This window comes from Aethalodelphis obliquidens, unplaced genomic scaffold (assembly GCF_003676395.1).
Source record: "Aethalodelphis obliquidens isolate GAN/ISIS:26980383/991018 unplaced genomic scaffold, ASM367639v1 scaffold17, whole genome shotgun sequence".
Taxonomy (NCBI): domain Eukaryota; kingdom Metazoa; phylum Chordata; class Mammalia; order Artiodactyla; family Delphinidae; genus Aethalodelphis; species Aethalodelphis obliquidens.
This window is the reverse complement of record NW_020837961.1, coordinates 23,559,963-23,572,924: the sequence shown is the minus strand read 5'-3', so window position 1 is coordinate 23,572,924 and position 12,962 is coordinate 23,559,963. Positions and strand designations below refer to the sequence as shown.

At 35.4% G+C, this 12,962-nt stretch overlaps 1 protein-coding gene across 2 annotated transcripts in view; it reads right to left on the bottom strand.

Moving 5' to 3' along the window:
- HHIP (hedgehog interacting protein) overlaps nt 1-12,962 on the bottom strand; it is an 89,410-nt gene that overhangs the window by 71,697 nt on the left and 4,751 nt on the right. For both annotated transcript variants that reach the window (XM_027117270.1, XM_027117269.1), the window contains exons 2-4: nt 10,843-11,035; nt 4,645-4,801; nt 3,741-3,942 (exon numbers count right to left, since the gene is read on the bottom strand). In XM_027117270.1, the coding sequence (XP_026973071.1) occupies nt 3,741-3,942; nt 4,645-4,801; nt 10,843-11,035 (552 nt within the window). The remainder of the gene's footprint in view (nt 1-3,740; nt 3,943-4,644; nt 4,802-10,842; nt 11,036-12,962) is intronic.

The following is a 12,962-nucleotide window of genomic DNA, read 5'->3' as shown; positions in this document are numbered from 1 at the left end:
AGATGTTAAGGTTTGCTCACCAGTTGGACACTTGAGCCCTTCTTCATAGCATCAGTATGAGGGGTCAGCTTGTACAGTGCACTAGCACCAGGGATCTAGCAAACCACTATCTAGTTTTCACACCTATTTTTGACTCACTCTTGGCAATTTCACAAAGCTCAGTCTTCCAGGATTTGAGCTGTTGTGAATGGAATCACCTCTTCCTAAATGGCAGTTTAAATTCATACGGCACAGAGTTTACTCCATTCATCCAACTCCATAATTTATTTCCTTTAGCAGAAAGAAGTCAATTCTTTAGCGGGTGCTTTGCACTTTTGCACCTAACTTTTGCTCGGTGAAACTTAGTTACACTCACAGGGTACTGAAATCTCCTACAATCAGGGTGTTAGATAAAAACCAGATGCCATATTTTTAGCTTCAGTCAGGACCCATTTAGGGAGGAGTTTTCCAAGTTCCCCAAATGACTGGCTCTTTGCTGGTGGTATCAGAATCAGGGCTGATAGAGATTGAAGGAGATCAACCAAGTCTAGCTTTTTGCCACAAAAAGGCCCGTCCTTAACCAGGTGACAGATATCCCTGTCAATTCTTAATTGACAATTAGCAGAAAAGGAATTCCAAAGTCCCCATAGCCAGCGCTAGCTTTTAGAAACTCTTATAATCAAGAGTTCCTCTTTATGTCTGATTTAATATACTCATACTGGTCATTACTTAATATCATGGGGAGATCATCACTGTGGTTTGTCCTGTATTTATTTCAAACATACCAAGGTTGGGTTTCATACACATTATTAATTCTGTGATTTGAAAATTGCAATCAATACTTTGGTCTGTTAAAACAGCTTTATTCCCTCTCTTAGGATTTTTAAAACTAAAAGACTAGAGAAGTGATATGCATGATAATTTATGAAAATTCCTATTTGCATTATTAATGCAAAATGATCATTGACGAACACAGAATACACTAACTGTACACTAACATGAACAACTAACTATTCACATATCAAGAAGCCTGAAAAATGACTGTGAAGTAACTGTGATAATGTTTTCACTTCAGAAGTCTCTGAGGGGCATACCACAAAAGTCAATGGCATAATCCTAATCAACTCATGAATGTGTTGGCATCCACCCCATCAAACCAACAGTAGCCACTTCTAACACTTCCAATCTGTGACTTGTGACAGGAGTTCCTTGGAGACTGAGATAAAGGCCAGTTGTTGTATAAGCTACTCGAAGCGATAAGGATGTGGTCTTGTTACTCCCTTATCAGTATACACTCAAATATCCATGTGATAGATTCCTATCTTATTGATATCACTAGTGCCAAATACTAAGGGAATCCAAAATATGCACTTTGAAATATGTCTTTAATGTAGAAATATGTATTCTATCAATACATATGGAGAAGAATGGATTTCAAAGTTTATTTTAAGCCCCAGGAGCCCTGCAGCTCTCCTAGGAAAGGAAGGCCAAAAAGGGTTCTGCAGAATTCCTAGAGGCCTGCAGAACATACTGCAGAATCATGGCACTGTCATAACCGAGTTTGTATAATTTTCCTGCATGATGAGATGTCTCAAAGTCAGAGAAGATACACTTTCATTCATATCCCAATGAATGGGTGTAAATGAAGAGGGCGTCTGAAGTAACTCTAATTAGAAGCAGGGCATTCTTTAGGCAGTTAAATTGAAGTAGAAACAAGAACATCAGTTTTTTCCTTCTTACAACAAAATTTTCAAGTATTCTGAGCCCATTTCTTTCACCTACATTTTATCATACACAGATTTTTAATACCAACATTTTAAGTAAAATAGTATTTGAAAACTATGTATTATTCTCTCAAATACCCAAAGATATATTAAATTTTAGAGCAAATTGGCAATGTGTATTGTGGCATATGTCCTTCAACTCAGTAATGCTCTTTTTATCAGTGAAATTTAAAGAAATCATCCATGATCAGGTTAAATAATATATACAAGAATGATAGATAACATTATTTACAATGATAAAAGGAAAATACTGGGGGTCTTCCTAAATATCTCATAATAAGGAAATGGAACACTCAAAAAAACTAAGTTTTTGAGAAAAGTTTCCAAATCTGGTAACATATCCATGACATACTGTTAGGTGAAAAAAGAAGGCTAAAAAGATGTATATATGGTTTGATTTCAATTTTATTTTAACACTTCTTAGGAAAAAAGCTATAAGAAAACATGTTCTTCTGTTTCCACATTTATTAATATGGACCTGTGTTCCTTTTGTAGTCAGGAAAAATTCATTTAATTTTAATATAAAAACTGGAAGAAAGTATATCAAAATGTTAATAGTGATATTCTTTAACTGATGGGATTATAGGTGATGATTTTTAAAATACTTTACTTTCCCCAATTTTTTATTTTATAGAGAGCATGTTTAACTTTCAAGGTAAGTAAAACACTTGTAGTGAGTAATGCACTTGCTGCTGCATCTTTATTCCTTCCTCATGAGGTACCACTTGCAATGAGTTATCAGAACACATTTCAGAATGTATTTATTGAACTCTGATGTGCAAAACACTAATGCTTTATTTTAAGAGACTTTGGAATATTTGCTGTGAAGTGTAATGAAAAATTTTATTGGGAGAAAGTGGAAACTACGGATTTAAACAGCTTTTCCAAATGATCTGTGTCTTGGTGCCAAAGTCCTTTTCCTTAAAGGACCACAAGTACCATAAAATACTTCTCTTACGCAGTATGTCTTGGTGATGCTGTCACAACATGGCCTGGAGGCTGGGTGGTCCAAACAATAGGAATTCTCTGTGATCTAACTGAGTCACCCTAATTATTTCATGTAGTAGATATTGAATAGATAGACATCGAATATATTTATACTTTTTTCTGATTTGTTTCTGCTGGTTTTGATGTTCTTACCTTTGAATAGAGCTTAACAAAGCAAAGAGGAGCTTATTTCGATATGAGTAGCAGAGTATAAATCCTCCTTTGATTTTTTTTTCCAGTTTAGAAAAAGATAACCAGTTCTTCCCCAATCATACTTAATTCGTTTCATTCTAAAACGGTCATGAGCTGTTAAATGTCTTAATTTAGAATGCCACAATTTGCCTTATAGCTTAGTACTGCTAATACTGTACTGTGTTACTCTCTTGTGAAATAAACTTGACAATAATTTTATTTATATACCTACTAGATTACTTTAACATGAGAATTCAAATTGGAGAAGTGGGAAAGAAGGCAATAGATGGGCTTATATATTATAAAGGTGGCTAATTATAGATAAAAATATCTGACTTACCTGTAAAAATATTGTACAAGGAAATTACAGTATAAGTAGCATTTTTTATGACACAGACTCGAACACAGATGCGGTAAAAGAATGATTTGCAATTGCCAAAGTAACCCAAAGACCTCTTTGTTTCTGCTAGCAAATGCTGATATACAATTCTAATGCCTGTTAAACAATATTTAAACAAATACTTTATAAAACCAATAATTATTTTAAGTATGTAAATTACATAGGGAAACGATGTCAAAAATATCAATCTGATTGCACTGCTTAATAGTCACCAAATAACATTAAAAATTTAATGTCATTGTCCCGATTTAATTGCCATAATTATTGTTCCCTTATGTTGTCTCCTTATTTTCTCCTATATTATTTCTTTTATTACAAAGAAATACCTTTAGTGAGGAGAACACTAAAATAAAATTAACATAGCCAGAGCAAAGATAAATAAAATTTAAAAAGCCAACCTTTATTCCACTTTGAACAAGTTTGTGAATGTCCAAATAAGGCTCCTTGAAAATTTCTCCTTCAGGGGTAAGTATCTTCACGTAACCTTCTTTTTCCAGAATGAAGAGACGGTGTGAGCCATCCCCACTATGCAGGGCGCTGACGGGCTGGCGCAGCCCACTCACAACCTCCTGAATACAGAAGCAGTTGTGTTTGTGCTTTCTAAACAAATTAAAGAAAACCAGTAAGCTTTTCTTGAGATGAAGGAGGTAAGGGATGCACTTAGCATCCTTTTCAAAATATATTTCCTCTAGGAATCAACGGTTTTGATAATCACGAAGGGCTGCTAACCCAAGGTCACACTCTGATTCTTTTAAATTCTTTTCAATGAAAAAAAAAAAAACAACCAAAAAAGCCTTCTATTAGGAAGTAAAGGAGAGAATCAAAACACATATGTATTTTAAAATTTCACAAGCTCACTATCTCATCTTTCAGTGACTCTAATTAAAACTGACTTTACTCACAATAATTAAACCTTACAGAAAGGCACTCAGAGAGAAAGTTCTAAGATCTATTTATAAAACTCTGATTTGCTACTAATAATCGTGCTGAATGTTTCCACAGTGCCATAAGCTAACAACTATCATAAAATTCAAGTTTAAAACTATACTCATAAAATTCCCATGAATCAGAGAGAAGCCAAGCTCATAACAGAAGATTAGTAGTCTCAGCATTAAAAGCATTTAAGCGAATATGATTTTAGAGAAGCAAACTACCAAAAAGAAAACAAAAAGCATCTGGAGGATATAGCTGCTGGACATGAGCATAGCCAGTTGACTCATTGTTAAAACCACAAGACTTGTCGGGTTTTTTCTTTTCTTTTTTTTTTTTTTTTAAGATTAAAGAACATTTATCTTTATGAACCTGCTGATCTCTTCCACTTTGTCGTATTCTTCCATCTGGTCCAAGTAGTTAGATGCTGGTCCTCTGATTTGTTTTCTTGGAAAATCTGGAAAGCACAAGCCACCATCTTTTCTTGCATAGTAAAAGCAAAACTCATCAGCAGTAGTTTGAAGGAAACCTTTAAAAATGTAAAAGGACACCTTAGAAATATTTAGTGTCATGGTAAAAACAGAGCATTTGAAAGACAAAATATAGGTAAAGAATTTTTTAGGAACTATATGAATATTCTAGGGAAATATATAGACACAAACCAAAAGGTAAGAAGAACATATTTTTTGGCTTGGGATTTCCATTTCTTTTTTAACCAAAATTTAAAAATTGCAGTAAAAGTGAAATGATACTGTGTTGGATGCCTTAAAAGGCTCCTATGAAACAGAATTGATACGAACACAGCATTAATCTTGTTATTGCATTGACTCTGTTTTCAAGCCTCCCTGGTTACCATATGTTGTACTTTCAAGCTCATCTGATTACTATTCAGCACTTTTTGCCCACAGTACTGTTCCTAAGAAGAACAATTTGCGATCAGGAAAGAGATAGACCATCGGGAGGCAGTTTGGGTCATTTTACAATTCTTATTGTATTGTCACTCATATATGATTAAATAATAAATCTAGTTACTATCCCAAGGTCATTCATTATATGCTACAGTAAATGACTGACTCCCTGGAATGATCAAGCAATGAATTGATGCCAGTAACTGAGGCTCTATATTCAAATGTGTTGGTGCCTTTTTTCTTGCTCACTTACTGGAGACAATGATTATTTTATAATACAAAAATTTTCTTTAAGATATCCTTTCAATATTCTCAAGCAGAATAGCTGACATACTACCCCTCAATGAAAACAATATTAAAACAGGCCAAAACAAAACTGCAGAGTAGACTTAAAAGGATGTGAAAGACCTTTTTTTTTAATTTCTTACATAGTAAGAATTTTTATCAAATAAAAAGTTGAATAAGAAAGAAGATCCTATTACAAAAACAATTTTGACATTTCTTTTACAATTTGAGTTAATAAGGTAGGTTTTTATTGGGGGGAGGGCATATTAATTAATCAGATTCACTTCCATATTCTGATGATTTTGCTATTAAAATATGATGTTGCTATCAGAGTTGACTTTATATGATGTCCCAAATTCCTGCTTCTGGTTTCATACCTTTAATTATGCTCAAGGTCTTGATTTTTACCTAACAAATTAGATTATTGTACTCCCAATCAGTTTTGTAACAAAGGCACCTGGTAACCCAGGTGAGGTTTAGAAGTTGTATAATGGATGCAAGTTTGCAAGGATTTGCAAGAACAAGGATTTGGGGACAACCAAGTGAGGCGCATCAATGGAACATGAAAGACCCTAAAAAGTTGATTTTCTGTGAGCTTGACCTAGGTCCCCTCAAACCTAAAGCTAATCTTGGAATCCGCGGGTCCCAAATGGTTAAAACATAATATACATTTTGACCTAACTTTTGGGTGAAATGGATCACCCCTAAATTTCTGAGACAGACTCTTCAAGGCCAATATCTGACTCAACTACTGGGAAACATCTTGCCTTTGGGAAACTGGCAAGTAAAAGCAGATGTCCTTGGGAGTGTGTGTGTGTGTTGTGGGGGAGGTGGGCAGAATAAGGAGGCAAGGAGGCTGTCAGCTGGGAAGGAGGCAAGGAGGCTGTCAACTGGTAAGGAGGCAAGGAGGCTGTCAGCTGGGGAGAGGTTATCTTTCTTTGAAAAAATCCAGGGATTAGAAATTGGGGAGAAAAATGACGGCTGCAACAGCTTTTACTCATCTTCAGCAATTCACTGTTTGCAAAAGATAACTTTTCTCCTCCATTCTTTAATGGCTAAGCATCAGATGAAAACTGCCCAGTAGTGTGAAATAATTCTGTTTGAGGTAAAAAGAAGAGAAGGAAAACTGAGTTGCTAAATCAGACTTTTCACAGTTTGGGGCTAGAAGTTTTGGGGGGCTAGGTGTTTTATATATAAATATATATAGATATGTAGATATATATCTCTCTATATCTCTCTATATATAGATATGTAGATATAGCTCTCTCTATATCTCTCTCTATACATATCAATATATATTTACCTTCAGGCAGGGAGTTCTCCATGTCAGTCTGATGCATGCGGGAAGACTGTCATACTATGGATCTATTTATAACTGAATGTGTGAAGGAGACCTTTTGTTTTAATGTGATTATTTGCCTGCAGGGGTCACAGAAAAATTCCAAAGTGCAATTCAGAGGAAATTTTGAGTTTGCTTTTTAAAAACATATCTGTTTTCCAGCATTACAGTCTGCAAACCAATACCATCTTAAGGGGAAATTAATGAACAATGCCGGTGGCTAATTCCATTTTATAAGGAATTATTAGCTGGGGACAAACACGAGGAAATGAGAAATCATTTTCAAATGGAACATCTGAAGATGAATGAGTACAGATTCATAAACTCTGTCGCTCCAGAGATACTATGCTCTCTTAGCAAATTAAACAAAACAAAACAAAACAAAACCAGAATGTTAACAATGAATTATTCCGAGCTTTTTACAGTATTGAGACAAACTGAACAATCTAAGTGGGAAGGAGGGGGCCAACTCAGAAGACTTTTACATAAAAATCCGGGCATTTTTCTGACAATTATGTTACTTTGAATTGAAACATCTAATACTTTTGTTAGTACTTTACCTTAAATGACCCGATTTTATAAGCAGGGATGAGTAAGATATATTTTCCTGTGAAGAACTAAAAGAGATCTGGTTTCAGGACATAGGGCTAACATCTATTGTCAGGGAGGATATAATTTACCGAATGGTACCCTTCTGTTTGGAAGGAAACACTGAAGAGCATTTTACTGAAGATGTGCAGCTCACCCTGGATCATCCTAATATGATGAAGTCCACTAACAATGGAAGTACACTGATGATTCCAGCAGCTGTAATTTTTTTATAACTCCTGATAATTTATCAAATGTTTTGGAACTGTAACTCTTCTCCTGGATCATTAACCCAGTCCTACTATACCACGAAGCACCCTATAAAATACTGACATGTAAATAAATATTCTCTGTGCAGTTTTCTAAGCTCTAGCTTTTCTCTGAGCATGTATGCTACAGAAAAGTTATTTTTTCCTCATTATATATGCTGTTCATCATGATAAAGAAAAAATGAAAAAACCCTACCATCTGTAAGGCTTGCACTAGAGAGCATTTTCTAGCAGAGGGAATAGACTTTGGTGTATTCATATATCCGCTCTGGTTTGCTCTCTTGGGCACTAATGAGACACACGTATAAGATATCTGACTGGGTCAGGAGTGGCTGTGGACTCGAGAAACTCAGTGGAATCAAATTCTTGACCTCGGCCTCTGTAGCAATGGGATTAAACCAATTGAACTAATCGTGTACAGACAGATATTTCACACTACCATAACCTACAGCTGAGATGTGATGGTCCAAGAGTGATAAAAATCACTATGATAACAAGTATAAAGGGAGAAGCAAGGCCCAGAGATGTCCTTTCCTATCCTTTCCACAGAGGGTATTTATTAGGCCATCATTTAGTGAACAGTAAAGCATCTCCTCTGTTCATCGTAATTCAGGCAAAAGACGAGACCCATGGTATTGAGAAAAGAGTTCCTGTGGGTTTTTTTTTAATGAAATTTGGGTATTTTTTTAGAAGTTTTAAGAGTTTATCTCCCTAAGTAAAGTCACAACAGGAGAATATTTATGCTTAATAAAACTCTAGTGTATCCTCACTGTAGTGATTTTTAACTTCTTTTTTTCATTTTTGTGGAAATAAGCAGACCATGAATGTTTCTGAATTAAAGTTTCTGGAGAGTAGCTGTCTTTCAGGTATACGTGTATCCCAAGTGAGTGGCACTTCCTTAAAGCCAAGAGGGTGAAGCAAAGGGATAGACCGTTTATGTGTTTAATTCTTTACGTATTGGGCAGTGGGGGAAGAAATGAAGATGTGTCTAGAATTATTTTCACTCTTTCAACCCCTTTCAGCAGTTCCCTTCTCTTAGCAAACTACAACCCTTAAGGTCCCTTCCTCTTCATGTTTTTGATTTGCAGAAAGATGAGGCTAACAAGGAGGCTAGTAAAAAAAAAAAAAAAAAAAATAGAAGAATCACAAAGTAGCTGTTTTTCACAATTTCAAACTTCGGAGAAAAGCAATCCATGTCATTAAATAGACTTAAGAAGGTGAAATTATTACAAATTTTGAGCAGTTTCTGAAAAACGAGTGTTCTAGAATTCTAAAGAGCCTTCTGTGCTGGGGGCCAGGGCTGAGGGGAGGATTATCATCTGATTCATCATACTTTAGGAAATGGTAACCTACGTGCCAAGGATCAGTCTGGCTAACAAATTGATCAACCTAAGTAACACAAAGAGTGTGTTATTACAGCTCACTTTTGGGACAAGTATTTAGAGCAATTATTAGCATTTGATGGATGCAGAGGAAGCCCCCTCTGCTCGTTGCTAAAGCCTGCTGGCCTGGCCCTGAAAAGTAGCCTTGCTGCTCCACCCACCACTGGAGTAGAGCTTTCATCTGGTTATCTTTCAAGGCAGCCTGGGTGGCCACCAAAAGCACTTGACATCTTGATGCACTTCAGCAGTTTTACATATATACAAACTTTGTAGAAAAATAAATTTGTCATTCGTCACCACATATGTTGATCTGGGGAGTGAGGTGCTTGCAGCTCTGGCTCCTGAGTTGTTTGCTGTGCTCTCTCTTTCAGTGGATATTGCTTTTTGTTGTTTGTTCTGGAAGCTAAAATACCTTCAAATATAGGAAGCACCCCACAGATGAGTCTCTAAATCCAGCCTAGTGGTATTTATCGCAAGTAGATAAAGGTAGATAAAAATGCCCACTGTCAATACCATTTTCAAGTTATAGTGGTAAAGGCAAACCTTGCAGACTGGAAATTTGCAGCAAAACTTTATGGGACCTAATCTGTTATCGCTTCTCGGCAGGCCATCTAGGCAACCGTGACCTATTCTACTTTGCTTTGGGGAATGTGATAAAGAGAAAGAAACAGCTGGTTGAAGGAAAGCCTTAGAAACATGGCTGTAGTTAAAAAAAACAATAATAATATTTTCACATTGAATGGGTTTAGATACTTGTTATGGTACACCAAAGGAGGCAAGCAACCCTAGTCAAAATGTTTTCTTAGGCTATTAGGAGAGCGGAGGCTCTATAAAAAATACAAAAATCTACACTTTTCTGGGTCAGAGAAAAAAGTAAAATGTCCATAGCAGTTAAAAAAAATTCTCCAAGTGCATCCTACAGTTCTTAAAGCTTGTCTTGTCCTTCAGTGCCATTGAGTTTTATAAACTGTTAGTTTCAGTAGATTTGTTTGTGGGTGACACTGCCTAACTAAACAGAATCGGACTCGTTAAATTCGTTTCTACCTCTGTGTTGATTCTTCCAACCTAAAGCAAAACCCACCAAGGTTTACAAGCTTCTGATGGTAAAATTAATCAATGCCCAAGAGCCTATATGTTTATTAGGGTCCACAAGACGATAGTGACCAGGTGTGTCTGGGACATTATAAGCATAAGAACTTGAACTTCTTTTAGCCTATCACTTTCTCATAGTACAAGTTTGGTTATGGCATTTAACTTCTCCTGAGGCTCAGTTTTCCTCATCTGTCAAATGGAAATGACCAGACCTTTCCTATCTACCTCACAGGGTTTATGAGGAGCAAATTAGTCATTATATATGAAAATGCTTTGTAAGGTGTTACTTTTTGGGGCCTCTTGAATTATATTTTATTTAAGGAAATACCTTAAAAGTCGATGTACAATCTGCACTTATGTATCAGCTGTGTAGAAGGGGAAGCTGTCTTGATATCAACGCTGATGACTAAAGACACCAACAAGAGATTTGTGCTGATAATCCAGCTGTGTAAAGATTACCAACTGTATTATCCATTTAACGAGAAATGTTAAACACTTCAACAAAACAATGTATTGTTTGTAGGCTGAAATGACAGCAGCAATTTGAGCAGCAATAAAAGGTTCCAAGTTTGGAACAGTGAATTATGAGGTAAAAATAGATACTGTGAAAGGCAGATAAATTTTACACTTTCCTAAGCAAGCATTTAGGAACAGGTATCTTGGCAAGCTATTCTGCAGTAGTTGATTTAATGTATCTTTTTTTTTACCTGGAACATGGCCTCGGCAAGTATAAAAGAATTCTTTGCAATAGTCTTTGCACAGCAGGGGAAGTGCCAGGTCTCTTTCCAAGGATTCTGTCTCAGGTGAGTAGAACAGGCTCTGAGAATGTGGAGAGCAAAGTGCACATTTGATTTCCTCCAGTAACTTCCCGCATTCTGTGTTGTTGGTAACAGAAAACATCTGAAAGCCATAAATCAGAAACAAACTTCTTTTTAGTTCCGTGAAGTTGGGTTTAGTTATGTTTTTTGGTCATCATGGAAAGAGAAAAGTGTCATTTAGCTGTTGTCTGCAAAGAATCACCAAGTCCCAATACAGTATGCCTTTATAAGGACACAAGTGCAGTCTCTTGGGTTGGGATGGGAGGGCAAAGGGTAGGGATGCACAGACATGCTTCTTACTCTTGCAAATCCAAGTCTGTTTATCTGTCCTTCAGGTGTGAAAAATTAAATGACAATTATATATAGATTCTTTAACCCTTTTTCTTACTCTGCCTCAAAGTATACACTGACTGATAATTTAACTTGAAAACTCCAAATACCTTTATCCCACTGTACGTAAAGCAACTTTTAAGACATGGCTTATTTGTGTCTTGGGTAAAAATCTATTTCACTCCTGAAATTCCTAATGACATTCTCAAAGATATTACTTGAATTACATTGTTCTCATTTTAATTAATTTTCAATACACAGATTGCAAAGGGAAAGTTTTCTAAAGGGGGGGCGGAAATAACGCCCTTTCATGTTCTATAAAAATAATACCTGAAGCTGTGTCAAACAGGTTTAAGACCAATTTTTATTATTCATTGTATTTTAGCCAGGAAAAATGTTCTAACTAGTTCCTCAGGTATGTTATATGCACGAAAAACACAAGAGTTTAATAAAAGTGATTTTGTATTGTATTTAGTGAGTTTCAGTGAAAAAGGGCATACTTTTATCTTTGTTTATACAGCATTATTATGTCTTTTATATCAATAAGACTAACTTGAGAGTTATTGATTCATTGAGATTAGTACTTTGCAGATAAAATCGGTTTCAGTGTCTAGTACTAACTTTAAAAAACTGACTTCAGGACGTCCTCTAATAAATATAAATATAGACTATCAGCACAATATTTGAGATGTGAAATGCAGTGCTGTCTAAATTAAGCATTGATTTTTCATATTAAAAAACACCATATGGTATTAAAAAACACCATCATGGGACTGAATTTTGTGTTTTCCCGGTTTATATAACTATGTTTATACTTAATTATTTCTTTAGAACTACGAACTGAAATTAACATTTTAAACTCTATAGATCACTGCTTAAAGCAAATATTTCATTCTGAAGTTGAGATTCTAATTTGAGTAAATTGAGCGAATCACATGGCTTCTATTTTTTAGGATAAAGATATTCTAAGTGATCACAAAATTTGGACCTGAAAGAGCAAAGCAACTAAAAAAAATTGTTGAATACAAGGCATGCTGAAATTTTAAACGTCCAATAGAAGCTACCCTGTTTTGGAAAAAAAAAATGTGTATAAATATGATGAGTCGTAACTATCTACAATATTCAGAAAAGTTATTATTAATCACAATTCTGTTTGCATTTTGATTTTTACCAATTTATTTAAATGACAATAGCTTAAATGGTTAAAGTTTTCTAAGGGGAAACATACACCAGACACTTAGAATTTGCATTCCAAGAATGTTTTAAATGTCTTTTGTTGTCCATACTCTGGCAGACCTCACCAGATCTATTCAATATTAATACTGTTCAACTCGGTTCTGTTTGTTTATCATACGGCAGTCCACGAAGAACAAAACAACTGCAGGATGCTGAAGCCACCGCTTTTGCTGGCGGAAAAACTGGAATGTAATTACCTTTGGTTTTATGGAGAACATGCCTGCTTCGATTTTTTTATAGCTGAAACAAAACGATCCCCATATACTCTCCCAGCTGCTATCCAGGAAGAGCTTGATTTTAGGGCCTCAAGAATTTTGTCTTTTACAATTTTTGGAATGTGTCCTGGCCACAAGATCTCTCATCAAAAGTGCAGAAATAGGATTCAATAAATTATCTGAAATCAAGTATAATATTATTCTTTGTAAAGTTTCATGCTGTTCCAA